At 36.9% G+C, this 16,898-nt stretch overlaps 1 protein-coding gene and 1 long non-coding RNA gene across 3 annotated transcripts in view; one reads left to right on the top strand and one right to left on the bottom strand.

Annotated features, from left to right (window-relative positions):
- RXFP1 (relaxin family peptide receptor 1) overlaps positions 1-16,898 on the bottom strand; it is a 111,408-nt gene that overhangs the window by 46,977 nt on the left and 47,533 nt on the right. For both annotated transcript variants that reach the window (XM_049631233.1, XM_049631234.1), the window contains exons 3-4: positions 5,654-5,752; positions 2,160-2,265 (exon numbers count right to left, since the gene is read on the bottom strand). In XM_049631233.1, the coding sequence (XP_049487190.1) occupies positions 2,160-2,265; positions 5,654-5,752 (205 nt within the window). The remainder of the gene's footprint in view (positions 1-2,159; positions 2,266-5,653; positions 5,753-16,898) is intronic.
- LOC125923154 (uncharacterized) lies at positions 3,849-16,855 on the top strand. Its single transcript, XR_007457923.1, has 3 exons — positions 3,849-4,168; positions 11,042-11,163; positions 16,586-16,855. It is a non-coding gene; the product is annotated as an uncharacterized LOC125923154 (long non-coding RNA).

The raw sequence follows: 16,898 nt of genomic DNA, 5'->3' as shown, positions 1-16,898 counted from the left end.
ATCTGGATTGTTGGTTTCTTTAAAACTTATATATGATTTAGTCCATTTCTGACATTTCCCTATGAGAGTTCCAATTCAAAATACGGAATGAACTCAGTAATAAAATTTGATATTTACTCTTTTAATGTATTTGTTGTAAAGCCTAGTGTTCCTTTTCTCTATGGAATTGAATAAAGACTGGGGTGAGTATGATGCTGAGTCAGCTTTCTGCAGAAAAAAGTAGAAATGAGGAACTTGAATCAAGCTGCTCAATCCAAAGCACAAGAAAATGCAATTTTTTTTAACAAAACAGAAAAGAAAGTGTTACAGACATAAACTCCTGAGCTTTATTTCTACACCTCCAAATGCCTGTTGAAAATTTCTGCTGAGTGACCTGTTAACCTCAAGTTGAAAAATCCATCTAAAATTGGAGTCCTAATCTTAGCCACTTACTGTCACCAAGTGTCCCCATTCTTGGATCACTCTATTTACTCAGGAGGGAAACTCTGAAATCATCTTGGACTCTTCCTTCTCTCTCGTTTTCCTGTAGTCAGTCATTCACAAGGAGCTGATCCCAGTTTTTTTTTTTCTCTGTACAAAGGGTTAAAAACTGGTGGCCCACAGGACTGCACACACCTCTTTATGAACGTTTGTGTGAATGTATGTGTGAATGTATGTATTGAGCCAAAACAGTTTTTTATTTAAATTTGAATCAGAATGGCTTTAGGTATTCTTTAGGGGTACACACTCTCTGGTTAGTCATTGCCTATCTTCTTCCATTCCTCCAGTTCTGTCCATCTCTTCCTTTCTTATGCAAAGTTAAGTTGCAGAAGAACAGATTCAAATCTTACTTGTAGGAAAGTGAAAAATGGGACTGGCAGCATCAGGGTATTCTTTGATTTTCTGCTAATTTGATACAAGCAGTGGGGGTGATCAATGTTTTTCCTTGAAAATAGAATGCAATCATCATCAATTTTTATACCGAACAGGTCCAGTCATGACTTAAAGCATGGCAACTCTCCATGGAATCTCCGATTGTTATTTAATTCTAGTAAAATACTAAGACTAATTATCGAGAAAGAGCGAGGTGAGTTGGGGATAGGGTAGAATTCTTGCCTTAGTTCAGGTGGGATTATCACCTACCTTGGAAAATAAGTCTTTGTGGTTTCACCCGTTTGATATTCTTAGCTTATTACCAAGTTGAATAAACTCCTCAGGTCACTATCAATTGAGTAAACTCTCCCAGATTCTGTTAATTTGATGGCACCACTATCCACAGGAACTCTGAACTCTAGCTCTCCCCACCTCTTCATATACTTCAAGCATATGAGTTGCTGTGTTATGTGGTTTGGGTTGACAAAGGCAGGACTTACCCATATTTGTAAATTTAAGAATTACTCCGATTTTGTCTTCATATACTCAAAAGTCAGAACCATAAGGCACTAAAACACTTGGGTGAGACAAAAAACTCAGCAAAAATATTGGATGAAAATATCTATCCACCACTGATTGCTTTTGAAAAGTTTCAGCCAAATGTGTGTGACTGTGTTCCCAAAGTTTGTTGAATTGGAATTATTACTGGATCAACAAACCACTTATTGTGAAGATAATTTTCTTTTATATATATAAGTTTGAGTTACTTGGGAAAAAAACAATAGCAACCTCTCTCAGTCAGATGTGATTCAGAAGAGTTAGATTTTAAATGTGAAGTTCTAGGAATATTTTATCCAGTTTTTGTCCCTTCTTTTCTTTTTTTTTATTTTTCTTTTTTCTTTTTTTGCTTGTTTGTAGATAGGAATGTTTCTAACAAAGTCTAAAAGAACTCTTTCAATAAATGTCCATTCTTGTAATAAGAAAATTCTATATCATAGTTTAACTGGCAGTCTTTTCTCTTTACTTGCACATAAATGATGACATTTTTTGTTTAGGTAAAACGTGGAGACACTAAATACTTGATAGGATTATTATCAGGGACCAAATAAATTCATATATAGATGAATTTAGAGTAGGGCCTAGCACTTACTAAATGTAAAATAAATATCAGCAATCATTATAATTGATGGAGAACAATGATATCATCTTTGAATAAAAATGCATTAATAATGACAGGGCCTTAAGTATGATACAATTTTCCAGGTTCTATTCTGGCTGTCAGGTTGAAGCCATTCTTTTCTACTTACATTTTAGTCACATTTGAAGAAACTGATGGAACAGCTCGTAAATTGGTCTCATCACAGTCAACCTCTAAACCTCGGCAAAGACATGGCACGGGCACAGAACCGACCACTGAATAAGGAGGAAGTAGTAAGGAATGGGACCAGGAAGAGGAGGGTAATGAAAAGAAAGAAATGAAAAACTATGAGAAAACTATTTAGTACAAAAGTATGTCCTGTTTTACCTAAGCAATTTGGGCACTGCTTTAAATTAAGTTTACAAAGTTTGCTTTTAATTTAATGTTAAAATGATGCTAGAACATTAAGATGAGAAAACACATACAATTTACGAACCCATGCATTTTTTGTTTTTTTAAATAGCAGACTACTCTTCTCCATTTGCTGCAAAAATGAATGAAGTCATCTGCTTTTACTCATGCAAGGAGAGTGATTATGTCCAGGGGTCACATGACTGACAGTGTGTGATGGGCTTTAATGTCCATGTTAAAGCTGCTACTTAAGAATAAAGTATTTATCGGGGTGCCTGGGTGGAAGCTCAGTAAAGGCGAGCCTCGACTTCGACTCAGGTCATGATCTCACTGTTCATGAATTTGAGCCCCCAGTTGGGCTTGCTGCTGTCAGTGCAGAGCCTGTTTCAGATCCTCTGTCCCTCTTTCTTTCTGTCCCTCTCACTCATGCTTGCTCTCTCTCTCTCTCAAAAGTAAATAAAACATTAAAAAATAAAGTATTTATTAATAACATAATCTAACCCTTAATGGAAGACTAAGTCATTTTTAACTAGCGAGAAAGAGGAGAGCTAAACATGAATTATAGTGTTGGTAGAATTCTTTTTTTTTTTTTCTGGAAAATTCAGGAGTTCGTTAAAGGATTTTTTATGATCTTCTTTTGGATTGGATTACATAGGGATGTAAGGATGTCAAAAATGTCATTTATGGGAGTGAATTAAAAAAAAATGTTTTATTTATTTTTGAGAGAGAGAGCGCACAAGTGGAGGAGGGGCAGAGAGAGAAGGGAACAGAGGACCCAAAGTGGGCTGCATGCTGACATCAGCAAGCCTGATGTGGGGTTTGAACCCACCAACCGTGAGATCATGACCTGAGCTGTGAAATCATGACCTGAGCCAAAGTTAGACATTGAGCTGACTGAGCCACCCAGGCCCCCTGGGAGTGAAATTTTTAATGCATAGCCAGCCATTCTATTCTCACTGCTGCCATTGGGAAGAGGAAGAGTTGAATGTATCCCTTTGGCCATCTTGTGGGGCTGTAGTGATGGTCTTAAAGATGTGACCTCATAGTTCTAATGTCTGTTAGACTTTCAATGATGTGTTCGTATAGCTCAATAGTACAATAGGAATGGTTGATTAATGAGAACGATGAGGAGTGTTTTCCCTCTACGTTTACTTTGAAACCCTAACCTGTATGGTAGAGGTAACAGACTCTTATGTCCAGGGGACTGGCAAAATAGGTGTAGGCATTGTCCAGATGTCCCAGTGGAACAGCTTCTCCTAACTGTTGCCATATTAGGATAAGAACATGTGTAGCCAAGTCAACCAGCTTTCTCAAAGAAGCCAGAAATACAATGTCATACATAGGTACTTAAAAAATGATAATAGCCAACTTAAAATATTTTAAAACATCACAGAACAAAGAAAACTTTCTATGAGAATTTTCTGCTTGTAGGCTTCCAGTTTTTGACCTTTACTGCAAAGCCTCTAGAGAGTGGAAAAGTGTCTTAATGCAAACTAGAGATTTCCATGACAAAGGTGGTAGATGACTTTGACCTACTAAACTTCCCTTTGCTCAGCTATGGGATGACAGGTGTTCTACCTCTCCTCCCAAATAACTCTGCAGACTATTTTATAGGATTACAAGAGATCAAAATCATAACTTAGGTTTTGTGTTTTTTGTAAACAGTCTCCGCCAAGAACTTTTAAACAGTTTTATGGTTGTAAGTAACCATTTTGGCTATGGATCTCTGAAAATGGATTCTGTCTCCAAGTTACAGCCATGTCTAACGTGAGTGTTGTGGGGAAGGAAGGGTGTGGGTTGGGAAAGAAGATGAAGGTTCTGAGAGTGAGACTAGGAAGGGTTAAAATGGAGGGAGTGAAATTAGCATTACTTCCGGTGTGTTTTTTCTGTTTATATTGACAGAGTTAAAATAATTCATATACGTTGATTACAGGGTTACCTGTAATAGGGAAAAATGAAAAAAAAAATAACACCAAAATATCCAACAACCAAAGAATGAGTAAGCAAATTATAACACTTAAAAATATATAGTATATTCAAAAAGAGCTTATAATAGCATGGATACCTGATTATGTCAAAATGCTAAGTGAAAATATGATACAAATGGTTTATACAGGATAGTTCAACTATGTTAAAATAAAAAAGATAAGTAATGCACCAGCAAGTTAATGCTGGTAGTCTCTGAGTCTATAGACTCAGGAAAGGCTATACAATAAAACAAAAAAATAAAATCCATGTTTTGAGATAACATGGCATAATTCATTAGTTTTTTTTTTGTTTGTTTTTTGTTTTTATTCTATTAGCAGTTAAATTATACCTGTTACCTTTTTCATTCTCAAAAAGTTTTAGCTTTTCAACGATCGAGTAATTTGGTTTCTGTACAAGGAGAAAATGTTAGACTGAGACAGATTGCTTGTAATCTGTGGATTGGCAGGATAGAAGTATGGTCCTTAAATTGGGGACTGTTAGTAGTAGTTTTTTATTATTCTCATCTGAATGCTGAAGACAAAAAAAATATTAAACCTTAAGAAAAAAACTTTACAACTTGTAATAGAACATAAAGGAAATAATATAGTAAAGGATTCTCTCCACTCCCACCCCCAACTATTTAACCAAGGTTTTGCAGAGCTAAGATCAAATTGTAACTCCCTGGCACAAATTTACATTTGCATAATTTATCAGAATAAACACAAATTATTTAAAAGGAAAAATTGACAAGATCTTCATGTTCTAAAATATTGCAGAGTCCGTCCTAAGGTCATACCCTCCCACAGCCCCTCCTGTGTGTTGGAAGTTTTCAGTATGCGACTAAACATAGCAGGTTATAGCTCTTGTATTAATAGCTCTTGTATTGATGAGACTTTTTTGTATTTCTAAAGTAGTTTAGACCCCAGAAGCTTTTTCACTTGCAAACATTAAAATCCAAACAGCTTCTCTGCCCTTCTGTTTCTACAGTTCCCTTTGTATCAGAGTCTATAGTGATTGTGAAAAAGGGACATATAATAGCAACCCTGACTGACAGACATTAATTTTGTTCATAACAGTATCTGGCATAATGTATTGTTTTTTTTACTTGGGATCCCTGAGTCACTTTTGAATAGAATTCTCAAATTAAGGCTACATGTCTGATAGAGTTTGCAGTTAGAAAACTATAATTAACCTTTTAAAAAATATGTTGGATCCAACTTTTAAAAACATGACATCTTATTATGAACTCATGGAAAAGGAGACTCAATCCCTCTGATTACTTACGGCATTCAGATGTTCGTGTCTCAAAGTGATACAAGGAAGTCATTTTGTAGTAACTGGCAAAGTATTTGTCAAATTGTATAGGCCATCCATTGTTGTCTCCTAAAATAAAAATCAGAAAGCAAAAAATTCAAGAAAACAGAAATACTCTGGTGTGTTGGGAAAAATAAGTCCTCTCTTTAAAATAAACAGGTGATTGTCACAAGAGAGACAAGCATCATCTGGGAGCTTGTTGAGAAATGGAAATTTCTGGGCCCCCACCTAGAGGTCCTGATTTCACATGTCTGCGATGGGTCCCCACATCTCCACTATGGGCACTGTGGGTGATTCTTTGGCAAGTAGTGTTTGAACCACATTTTAAGAAACAGTGCTTTCTTAAGTACTGAAACACAGCATACTGTTCCTAGCATATTAATTATGATTTTCTCTTCTATCATTTAAACTGATATTGGAGATGTATTAACATGGATAGATGATCATGACTGTTAAAGAAAAAAAGAACCTGACCAGCATGATCACGTTGCTTACTTTTTTCTTTCTTTCTCTTTCTTTCTTTCTTTTGTTTGTTCGTTCGTTCGTTCGTTCTCTCTTTTAAAGGGCACCATGGTGTCATGGATGGTTTTAACAGGAATTATCTTCTGAGTGCTTACATATTTTCTCATTTATATTTTCTGATTTTTATATTAAGCTCTTGTATCATTTAAAAAACCATAAAAATTGGGGCGCCTGGGTGGCTCAGTTGGTAAAGCGTCTGACTTTGGCCCAGGTCATGATCTCATGGTTCATGAGTTCAGAGCCCCGTGTCGTGCTCTGTGCTGACAGTTCAGAGCCTGGAGCCTGCTTCAGATTCTGTGCCTCCCTCTCTCTCTTCCCCTTCCCTGCTCATGTTCTGTCTCTATCTCTCAAAAATAAATAAACAATAAACAAAATTAAAAAACATAAAAATTATAAAAGTCCTTCCTTGGGGAGAAAACCAAAGAAATAATTTTACCGTAAAAAATTCCTTATGACCTTTTAGTTAATACTAAACATAAGAGACAAGGAAGCCAATTATGTGATAGAATGGACTTTGCATGGGGGTGTAGGAGCAACTTCTCTGGACATCTTTGCAGATGGTACAATCCTTCCAGAGATTCTTTCCAGAGGTTTTAAAATTTTTTCAGAATGTTGCCAAGACTCTTTAAGGATGCATAAACATATGAGAAGATGACAAAACCTATAAAAGTTTCTTGTTTTTTTAAAAATTTTTTAAAGTTTATTTATTTTGAGAGACAGAGCAGAAGAGGGGCAGAGAGAGAGGGAGACAGAGAATCCCAGGCAGGCTCTGCACTGTCAGCATGGAGCCTGATGCAGGGTTGAAACTCACAAACCATGAGATCATGACTTGAGCTGAAGCCAAGAGTTGGAGGCTTAACTGACTGAGCCACCCAGCCACCCCAAAATTTTCCTGTTTTTATAAATTAGTATTAAGTCTAGCATAAATGCTATTTATACTTGTAAAATTAGTCTTGCTTTTAGAAATCCCACTAAAAGTGAAAAATCGAATACAAGTTTATTTAAATTAAACATTGTGTTTAAAATATTCTTCCTTTAGCATGCCTCTTTAGTTTTAAAACTTGTCTATTACAGAAGATTTCAAAATAGAAGTAGCAAAATAATATAATGAGATCTCAGTTCAGAGGGAGATAAGTGATGGCCCTCAAGTTTACCAACCACACTCTTCAGCATGAGACCCCAGATGGGTACCAGTAACTAGGTGGCCAGGAACAACATCCTAGAAACAGAAAATACCATCCACTGAATACCCAGGTATCAGTTCAAGGTGCCTCCCCAGCCTCTGACACCATGAGGATGGTATCTTAGAGAAACAGGAAGAATGGGAGGAAATTGGAAAGACTGAGGTTATACAGCCAAATAGAGACTACAAGCTATTGAGTCTGTGGTAGAATTTGTGCAGTTTGTTCCTCCTTTGTTCTATACTGGGTTTAGAATGCTTTCTTGTTCTTTAGAAGTTGGTAGCTCAAATCTATGTTTTCCATACCTTTAGCAACTAGGGTTCTTGTTACAGATAGTTCTTCCATTTGAATGCACGCATGTGAGATCGGAAGTTTATAGATACCGGTCTTGTGGGTATATAGTGGGAGTTGGGGCAGCTACTGCAACCAGTCTCAGGGTTCAGTTTCACAAGTAAAGAGATTATTAGCAGTACTAGTGACAGTGACAGAATGTCACTAGTACTTCTTGATCTTGGGCTTGCAATTATGGTGATTTGTTCTCCACTCCTGATTCTTGCTTCTATAGCCTTAACAGTGATTCTATAAACACCTTCTTCCTAGCATGAAATCTGCTTTTTCTTAAGCCCAACCCCCCCCCCCCCAAAAAAGAGTGGTTTCTGTTTCTTCCTTCTAGAAGGGATTGCAGATAATGCTCTCAAGAATGGAAACATTAGATTGATGATTTGAACTGGTTGGTGTTGAAGATAATGGCAATACTGTTACTATTAGAAAATGGGACTCTCAAAGTTTATGTCACACTGTGACAAAGAAGTGACTTCAATGATCACTTATGGCTTCCTTATGATGTGCCTCTTAGAAGGCTACACTCTGGCACAGTAGTTGCTATGGTAAATCATTAGAATGAAAATGAGAAATTTCTAGAGTTGTGGAATAAGATAGCTATGGAGATGTCCTGGGGAGATTAAAGCTAGAAAATGATAAGCCCAGGGTTTAGGTTCAATCTTATCAGTATGAAAAAGTTCAGAGAACTACTGAGCTTCCATGATCACTCTAAGATAATCTTTTATCTCTTGTGATCTCAGGATTGATGTAACCTCAAATCTGATAGACTCTGATCCAGTGGATTACAAAGGTTACAGCATAAGCTGAATTCATGTTTTGCTATCTCTTTTAAGTGAACATTAAGACTCTGATTTGGAAGGAGAGAAGCCCTGCAAATTATAATGGGACATTTGAGTACGTTGAGTTGAATTTAAATACTTTGAATCCCCATCCCATGGAACCTTTCCTGTCAGCAAAAACCTCTCCCTTCCCTGTCCCATAAGGTTGGTTGTAGTCTGTTGGAGACGTGCTAGTTGCTTTACTTGAGGTAAATAACTTTTGAGGTCTCTTCAGGCCCCACATTTTGAGTATTCTTTTCTGCTTCCCAGACTATTATAACTAGAGTCAGATCCTAACACACCCAAGAAGCCAAGCACAAGTTGGACTCAGAAAAAGAAGATCTACATACCAAAAGATTTTGCTATTTTAAATAAGCAGAAACTCAAGGGAATTGTTTGGGAACAATTTCTAAATATACTATACTAGGAGGAGGGACTATAACTTTGAGCACAGCTAATTAATATAGGTTTCTGGATTCAGTGTGCTGGCTCAAGCAGTAGTTTGCCAGATTGTTGACAGGAATCAAGACTCATTGTTGCCTTAGACTAAATAAAGTCAAGAGGCAAACACTTATGGGCATTGAGTCACCAAAGGGGTGGATTATGAGGGACATGGCCCATGTATTGTAGAGCTGAAATGGACCTATGGTGGATACTGTAGATTGGCTTGCTCAACCTCTGTTCAACTCCCCCTTCATTGGTGTGTTCCTGGAAAGTAGAGACTGCAAAGCTCATAACATTTCACATCTTCTTTACAGCCAGGATCATGTGTACTCACACATATTTTGGTTGATAGAAGAAAGGCAGAGATCATTTTCCTGCTGCTATGTCTAAAACAGAGACACTGTGTTAAGAGGCACTTATGGCAGCAGCATGACAATTCGAGTATTACCAGCTCTGTGGGTGTGAAGAGGCAGTTGTGTTAGTGGTAGGGACAGCAGGATCAGCAGTGATTGGGGTAGTCACTGTCTCAGTCTTTGGATTGCAGCTATGTTGATGTGTTCTTGGATTCAATGGCACTAATGGGAGCCTTGCTGATGCCCACTCTTCCAGCCTTACCGGGAATTTTGTATCTAAATTCTGTTTAACATACCTAGAATGGGTTCTGGTTTTTCCATTAAACACTGATAGATACAGAGACCTTTTGAATTATTGGATTAAAATATGGTTTAAGTGTGGTTGGACATTTATAGCATTTTGGGAGCCCAGGTGGAATCTCATGAGTGAGAACAAAGCAGTGAATTTTTTCTGAAACTATGAGCTTTGGTGTAGTTTAATTTTGTGGTCTCACTACAGAAATGATGACATTTTCCAACATTTTCCTGCATCTCCAGTATGGGTTCTAGGGATAGGTTTAAGAGCCTTACAAAATGATCTATTCTTCTGGGCTCAGAATTACCTATTTGTTTCCTTGGCTGTCCGGTTTTGGTTTACGGCATTGGCTTTCCCCCTTTCCTGGTTTGGCTGTGTTTGTTGACTTTTTGGCAAGGTTTTACTTTAAAAAACTTGGTTCATATCTTTAGATATAAGGAAGGAGGATTCTGTGAGAGATTTTAATTCTCCCATTTTAACAGAGAAATTGAATATTAGCACTTAGCTCTGAGAGAACTTGTGTTTAGCAAATACATACTACATTGTACTAGGTACTTTATTTTATCCTCATAATTCTATTGGGTCACTATTGTCACTTCATTTACAGATGGAAAAACTGCTTCTAAGATGTTTAAGTGAAACAGATTATCAAAATTTACTAAAGAGTTAAAATAATAAAATAATTAAAAATTTTTCTTTCCTAGGCCAAATAGATGATTTATCAATACATAGTCTACCTACAGAATTTCAGCTTTTGTGTGACATTGGCTTTAAATATTTAACCAATACTACTTATTGCTTATTTTTCTGTTGTCTATTTCATTTCCATTATTGAGGCTCTTATATCAGAATTGTGTGAATTATACAAAAATTCATTTATTAATTTTTTTTAACATTTACTTATTTTTGAGAGACAGAGTGTGAGAAGGGGTAGGGCAGAGAGAGAGGGAGACACAGAATCTGAAGCAGCCTCCAGGCTCTGAGCTTACAGCACAGAGCCCAATGTGGGGCTCGAACTTACTAACCATGAGATGGTGACCTGAGCTGGAGTCAGATGCTTAACCAACTGAGCCACCCAGGCATCCCCAAAAATTCATTTAAATAACAACCAGAAGTAGTTATTAACTGGAATTTAAGCTCATCACTATTGCTACTTATGGAATCAATGAAAACATTGTAAATCATTAAAGTATTACTAAAACATTAATTTAAAAAATAAATTTTTTTATAGATTTATGCTATGATTTTTTATACATTTACATGTTATAAATAAGACATGTAAGATAAGTAATTTGGCTCTGGATATGTTGAGGCACTGATTATTTTTATAAACAAGCTTGTTGTGTATCTAGAGAGCAAAGGCAGAAGTGGTTTGCAAAGGTCTGAAGAATTTCTCCTTTCAGGCTGCCAGCTCCTTGTTGGCTTTGTAGGAGGAGGAGGAGGACACCCCCTGCCCCACGTTCATGTTCATGTTCATGTTCCTGACACATCCGCCCAGACCTCAAAAAACAGCAATGGAAATGAGGTGAGGTGACAGCATTCCAGAAACACAGGGCTGTTTCTATGGTTAGTGTTTCACTGCTGCTGGGAAATTTATGAGATCAGGGATGGGGTGAGTGCCAGTAGATGTTGATTTTCTTTCACTCTGGTTCTTTAGCAGGCCCTGTATGGAACTGAATTTTTACAACTGAACTATTTCAATTTGCCACATTTTTTACCATTAACTGATAGTTCAGTGCTTAAAATCATGGGCTCGGCACCCTGTGCTAATACTTTGTCCCTCACCATTGCTCTCTATTTTAAGAGGTTCACTCTGTGGCCTTGGTTGCAATGATTTAGTCCAACAAATTGACATGTGTAGTTATTTATGCTGCTTCTCTTTTCATTTTCTTAATCCTACTCCTTTTTTCTCCTTTTCTACCTTATTGTACCTCAACACAACATACTCACTCACACACACACACACACACACACACACACACACACACACAGAGTCAAAAAAAAAAAAGGAAAGAGATGTGACATTAGTATAGATGTGGGTACTTTTAGAATGCAGAAAGAAGCAAGACAAACCTGCTCATACTTCCTTAGATAGAGCATATCTTTTTTGGGACAATCTCTTTTTAAACAGCAACATCTTTAAACACACAAGCTTTTTAGGAATTAGTTTTTACCTTTCTTTCTGCCTTCCCAAAGCATTTGCTTCTTCCCACTCATTACTTCCCCCCACCAGAAGGCAGGAATATAGAACATAGGAATTATAGCCAAAATTGCAAAGTTGGAAAGTTAGCATTTTTAAGAAAACAGCTTTTGGAATATGTGTTTCTATATTTTAAATCCTTCATTCTTAAGGATGTTTGGGGCAGTGAGCAGAATGGTTTTTCATACTTTGGTAATGATCCCACTAAAGTTTGGTTGTCTGGTTTTTTTGTGTGCGTCATAAGGTCATATAATGAGCACTTTACTAGAAGACCATTGTGTTAGGGCGTATCATTTCCTTATGTATTGCTGAGTGAATAATAGTGTTGATTAACAATATAAATGTTTATTGAAAAAGAATTTTTTCTAGCTAAAAAATGATGGAATAATACTATTGTTAAAAAGGAGACAGCAGACTCCAAATAATGTCACTTGTGCTAATCCCCAAATCAGCAAAGCAAGACTTAATACCTAACCTAATTGTAGTCTTAACTCCCCAGGAATGTGACCTTTAACCAGTCAATTTGAAATTTCCTGGTCAGCACTAGGAGATAATCCACTGATAAACCCCCTCTGTTTCTCTTAGTAGGGCAACCTTGCCTAAAACAATGCATTCTTGGTTAATTATTTCCTTTTTTTTTTTTTTCTCCTCTGTCTTTAGAAACTTCCTTTTCTGCAGCTCAACAGAACTTCTTTCTACCTGCTATATTGGATGGTGCTTGATTCATGAGTCCTTACATAAAGCCAATTTGATCAATTTATTCAGTTGAATATTTGTTATTTAACAATGTAAATAAAAATTAATGACACAGATGAAGAAAAATCTGGTGGTGCATGCCACATGAGCTCAGTACATATTTGCTAACTGAGTGAGTGAATGAATAAATGAATGAATGAGGCTCTACCCTCAAAGACACCTCAGAGAAAACCCAGTCTCTCTTATTCTACAATAAAATTTGGGAACTGGAGCACTTATCAAAAACACAGTTTTCCAGGATCTTCTACTGTAGATTCTGATTTGTTTGGTTAGTGTGGGGTCTAGGAATCCATAGTTTCCACTGGTGTCCCATGTGAGTCTTAGAACAAGTTTTGGGAGAACTGCGTTATGAAATTGACCCTAGTCAGCTGGAGCCCTTCTCCCACTGCAGTAGAGCACAGCTAATTTAGTCACACAAAAATCTTGTCCATCAGAAGAGGCATACTTCTTTTCTTTAGCAAAGTTGTTGATTGTTAATAATGAGTAGCTCAAACACTCCAATAAGATTGCAAGTGGTCCTTAATTTACATATGTATATATATTTATTTATATAATTACTTATAATTTACTTAAATTGCTTGTATCTTTCTTATTATGCTTACTGTAATCTGCTTCATACTCTACTTATTTGTATATGCATTTTATCTCCTTATGGCAGTATAGTAGGAAATAATCTTATAAACCTATGCATTTTTTATATACTTCAGTGACTACAAAGCTACTTTAAATATATTTAAAATATGGCTCTTACTAGCTCCTCTAAAGTATATGAAGTATATGAAATACTAAAACATCATTTCACTTGCATCAAGTATTTGTTATAATTTAGTTTTTTTAAAGATTTTATTTTTAAGTAATCTCTACACCCAAATGTAGGGCTTGAATTTACAACACTGAGATTAAGAGTCACGCGCTCCACCGACCAAGCCTGCCAGGTACCCGTTATAATTTTAGTTTTATGGAAAAGTGGATTACACAATGATTTGTATTCTGGACAATGTACCTGCCCCTCCCATGCTCTCAGATTCTTCTGGCACTGGGGCAGAGGTATGGGGGTGGGGGTGGTTCAAGGGATGAGGTCTGGATGGGAATGGGAAAGGTCCAAGTTTCTTAAAATGCACTAATTTGTTATGGTGCTATATTGGGCTTTCCTCAAATAGTTTCCCAGGATTCTCCTTGAGGAGAGAGCTTTGTGGTGAAATACATTTGGAAATGCTGCATCCTATATCTCCACTTAGGATTAATAATGCATGCTAATATGATGAAAGAGAACACAGGCATTAAAGAAATATCTTTAGGGACATCTGGGTGGCTCAGTCGGTTAAGTGTCTGACTTTTGATTTCAGCTCAGGTCATGATCTCATAGTTTATGAGTTCGAGCCCCTATGGGGCTCTGTCCTGACTGCACTGAGCCTGCTTGGGATTTTCTCTTTCCCTCTATCTCTGCCTCTCCCCTGCTTGCCCTATTTCTTTCTCAAAATAAATAAGATAAACATTAAAATTTTTTTTTAAAAAGAGGTATTTTTAATTTTGTTTAATTCTTGTTATAAGATGCCATACATTTTGGAAAGTGTTTGTTTTCTCATTTGCACAAGAAAGAGTCTGTCTAGATCACTTGGTTTTCAAAGTGTAGATCCAGGACTATCAGCATTAGCATCACTTGGGCACTTCAAACAAAAGCAAGTTCTTGAGTCTTACTCCAAAGACATTGAATCAGAAACTGTAGATGGGGGGAGGAGGGAGGAGCAATCTAGGTTTTTACAAGCCTGATCTGATGCCTTTGAAAACCACTGCTCTACACTAATTAACCACTTTCTAGGTGTTCTAAACAGGGTAATAATGTTGTCTGTGCATTGGGAAGTGAATCATTTCAAAATGTTAACAAGTATGTTCATCTGCCATGTTTGTTAAAAATGAAGATTTCTGGGCTCCAAAACTACCTAGGAGATCAGCATTTCTGGAGGTGGAGCTCAGAACTGCAGCACCTCTCGCCAGCCCTCAGGGGAGGCTGCTGCCTCTAGTTCTCAGAGCAGGATTCCCAAAAGTTCCCATCAATTTTCAACAGCCACTCCTGGGCACCCCTGATGTTTGGGTTTGGAATAATCCAAGGTTAAGGGACTTGTGTCTCTGACAGAGAGGAGGCCAAAACAAAGGATGATGTAATGATGCTGTGTCAAATGGTCTCCTTTATTTTTTTTATTATTAAAATGAAGGCATAAACCTTATGGGTTACAAAGTATGCATGTTTATTGACTAATGAATGAACAGATGATTTATAAAGTTTGGGTTTATGTAAAGTGGAGCATTCCTGATTCTGAGACATTTACTCACCTCAGCACCCATTCTTGGGAGTATCTTTTTCTCAGAAAGGAATGATCCCCAGAGTAAAGGTGCCCTGGGCGATTAGAATAAACCTTTGGATGCTGACTGGCCAGGCAGAACAATTCATCCAACTAACTGTGTTGGATCTCCTTGAATTTGAACGACAATAGTAGTTTGCTGGACAGAAAGTATTAGCCTCTTTGTAGGCTCCTAATACCTTTGGAGGCAGCTCTGAAGAAATTAAAGGGTGTGACATTATCCTGGGCATATTTAAAGAAAATTAAGGCCACTGAAGAAACTACCTTTTGTGGCCTATCAAGTAGGAAGTGTTCTGGGATGAAAGTCTTTGTGAAGTTAACCCAAACATTGTTTAACCATTGTTTGATAAACAAGCTTGAGGTTAAAATGAGGTTTGTCCAGCAAAGTGAAACAAGAGAGAGAATCAAACCAAGAAACAGACTCTTAAATGTAGAGAACAAACTGATGGTTACCAGAGGGGAGGTAAGTGGGGGATGGGTTAAATAGGTGATGGGGATTAAGGAACACTTGTGATGAGCACCAGGTATTGTATGTAAGGTAAGTATGTATGTATGTGTTGAATCTAAGTGTTGTATTGTATGTATGTGTTGAATCACTAAATTCTACACCTGAAACTAATATTACACTGTATGATAACTAACTGGAATTTAAATAAAAACTTAAAAAAAATAAAATGAGGTTCGTGTGTAAAGTGAAAGTTTCAGTTCCTTAGGTATTTCCAGTGCTATTTTGAGAATAAGAAATAGAAAACCACATATTTTTGAACAGACAATGCATGGTTGTGTATTAATACATATTTATGACCCATGTCACTTTTCCTCTTGTGTTTTTAACCTTGAAAAAGGCAGACCGCTAACTTTAATGGAATATTCTAAAATGCGAAGAGCTAAGTTCTACATCAAACTGCCTGCCTTTCCCATCATTCTGACCGTTGTATAAAAAACTGTATTTAGGAAATGAAGGAATATTTGGTATTCCAGAGTTTTCAATGCAGGCCCACTTAAAAATTTAAAAATTATATTTAAAAATACATATCATCACCATCACACTCATAAATAAATACTGTTTATCTAATTCTTATAGATTAGTAAGTGCAGGAAAATATTTTGGGATATTAACAAAGTTTTTCTTCCCTTGAAGTTTTCTCATTCTCTGTCCTTTTTCCTAGAGCAGGCAGCTAAAGTTTTCCACTTTTGTTGTTTTGGAGAAAGGATGACACAGAAGCTTGCAGATAACAAAAGGAATCAAATTCTTAGTATTTGATTTTCAAAGGCCTATATTTGAGCACTGAAATTTGGAAAAACATAACAGAAGAACGAGCTTTGCTATTCCCAGTCTGCACAAGACAGTTGGACCAGAGAGGGAGAGTAGAAGGGTCTTCTTGTCCTCCCATTTCCCTAGACAGCAGAATCTGGGGGAAACCAGAAACTCTTTACTTCATTACATCTGCAAAGACATTATTTCCAAATAAGGTCACATTCTGAGGTTTGAGGTGGACATACCTTTTTAGCAGATACTAACCTACTACACTACCCAAAATGTATTAGAAGAGATTTCTATTTCCCCTGTGGATTATAGAAAAACTAACATGGAAACGGAATAACAAAAGTCTTCATCTTTTTTCCTGTAGACATCCTTTTCCTCTGCTAAAGTGAGGAGTGTTCAGAGAAAGAGTCTACAGAGGGACGGCATCAGAACTCAGGTCTTCATGATAGAGTAACTCAACTTGGCTCCAACCGGGGGATGAAGTTGGGTTGGTGTAACTTTGAAGGGGAGCCCTCTCTGTACAACCATCCATTTATAACGCAGAGGAAATGCTAACAAATTCTAATCTGGAAATGCGGAGTTCCTTTTAAATGAAAATCTAGAGGTAGTGAATAAATGCCATAGTATCTGCGAATTTGACACTACTTTAATATTTCATGTTTACTACTGAGTTACGC

The sequence above is a fragment of the Panthera uncia genome, chromosome B1 (genome assembly GCF_023721935.1).
Source record: "Panthera uncia isolate 11264 chromosome B1, Puncia_PCG_1.0, whole genome shotgun sequence".
NCBI classification, from domain to species: Eukaryota; Metazoa; Chordata; class Mammalia; order Carnivora; family Felidae; genus Panthera; species Panthera uncia.
Note: the sequence above shows the minus strand (reverse complement) of the source record. Positions and strands in the feature narration are given on the sequence as shown.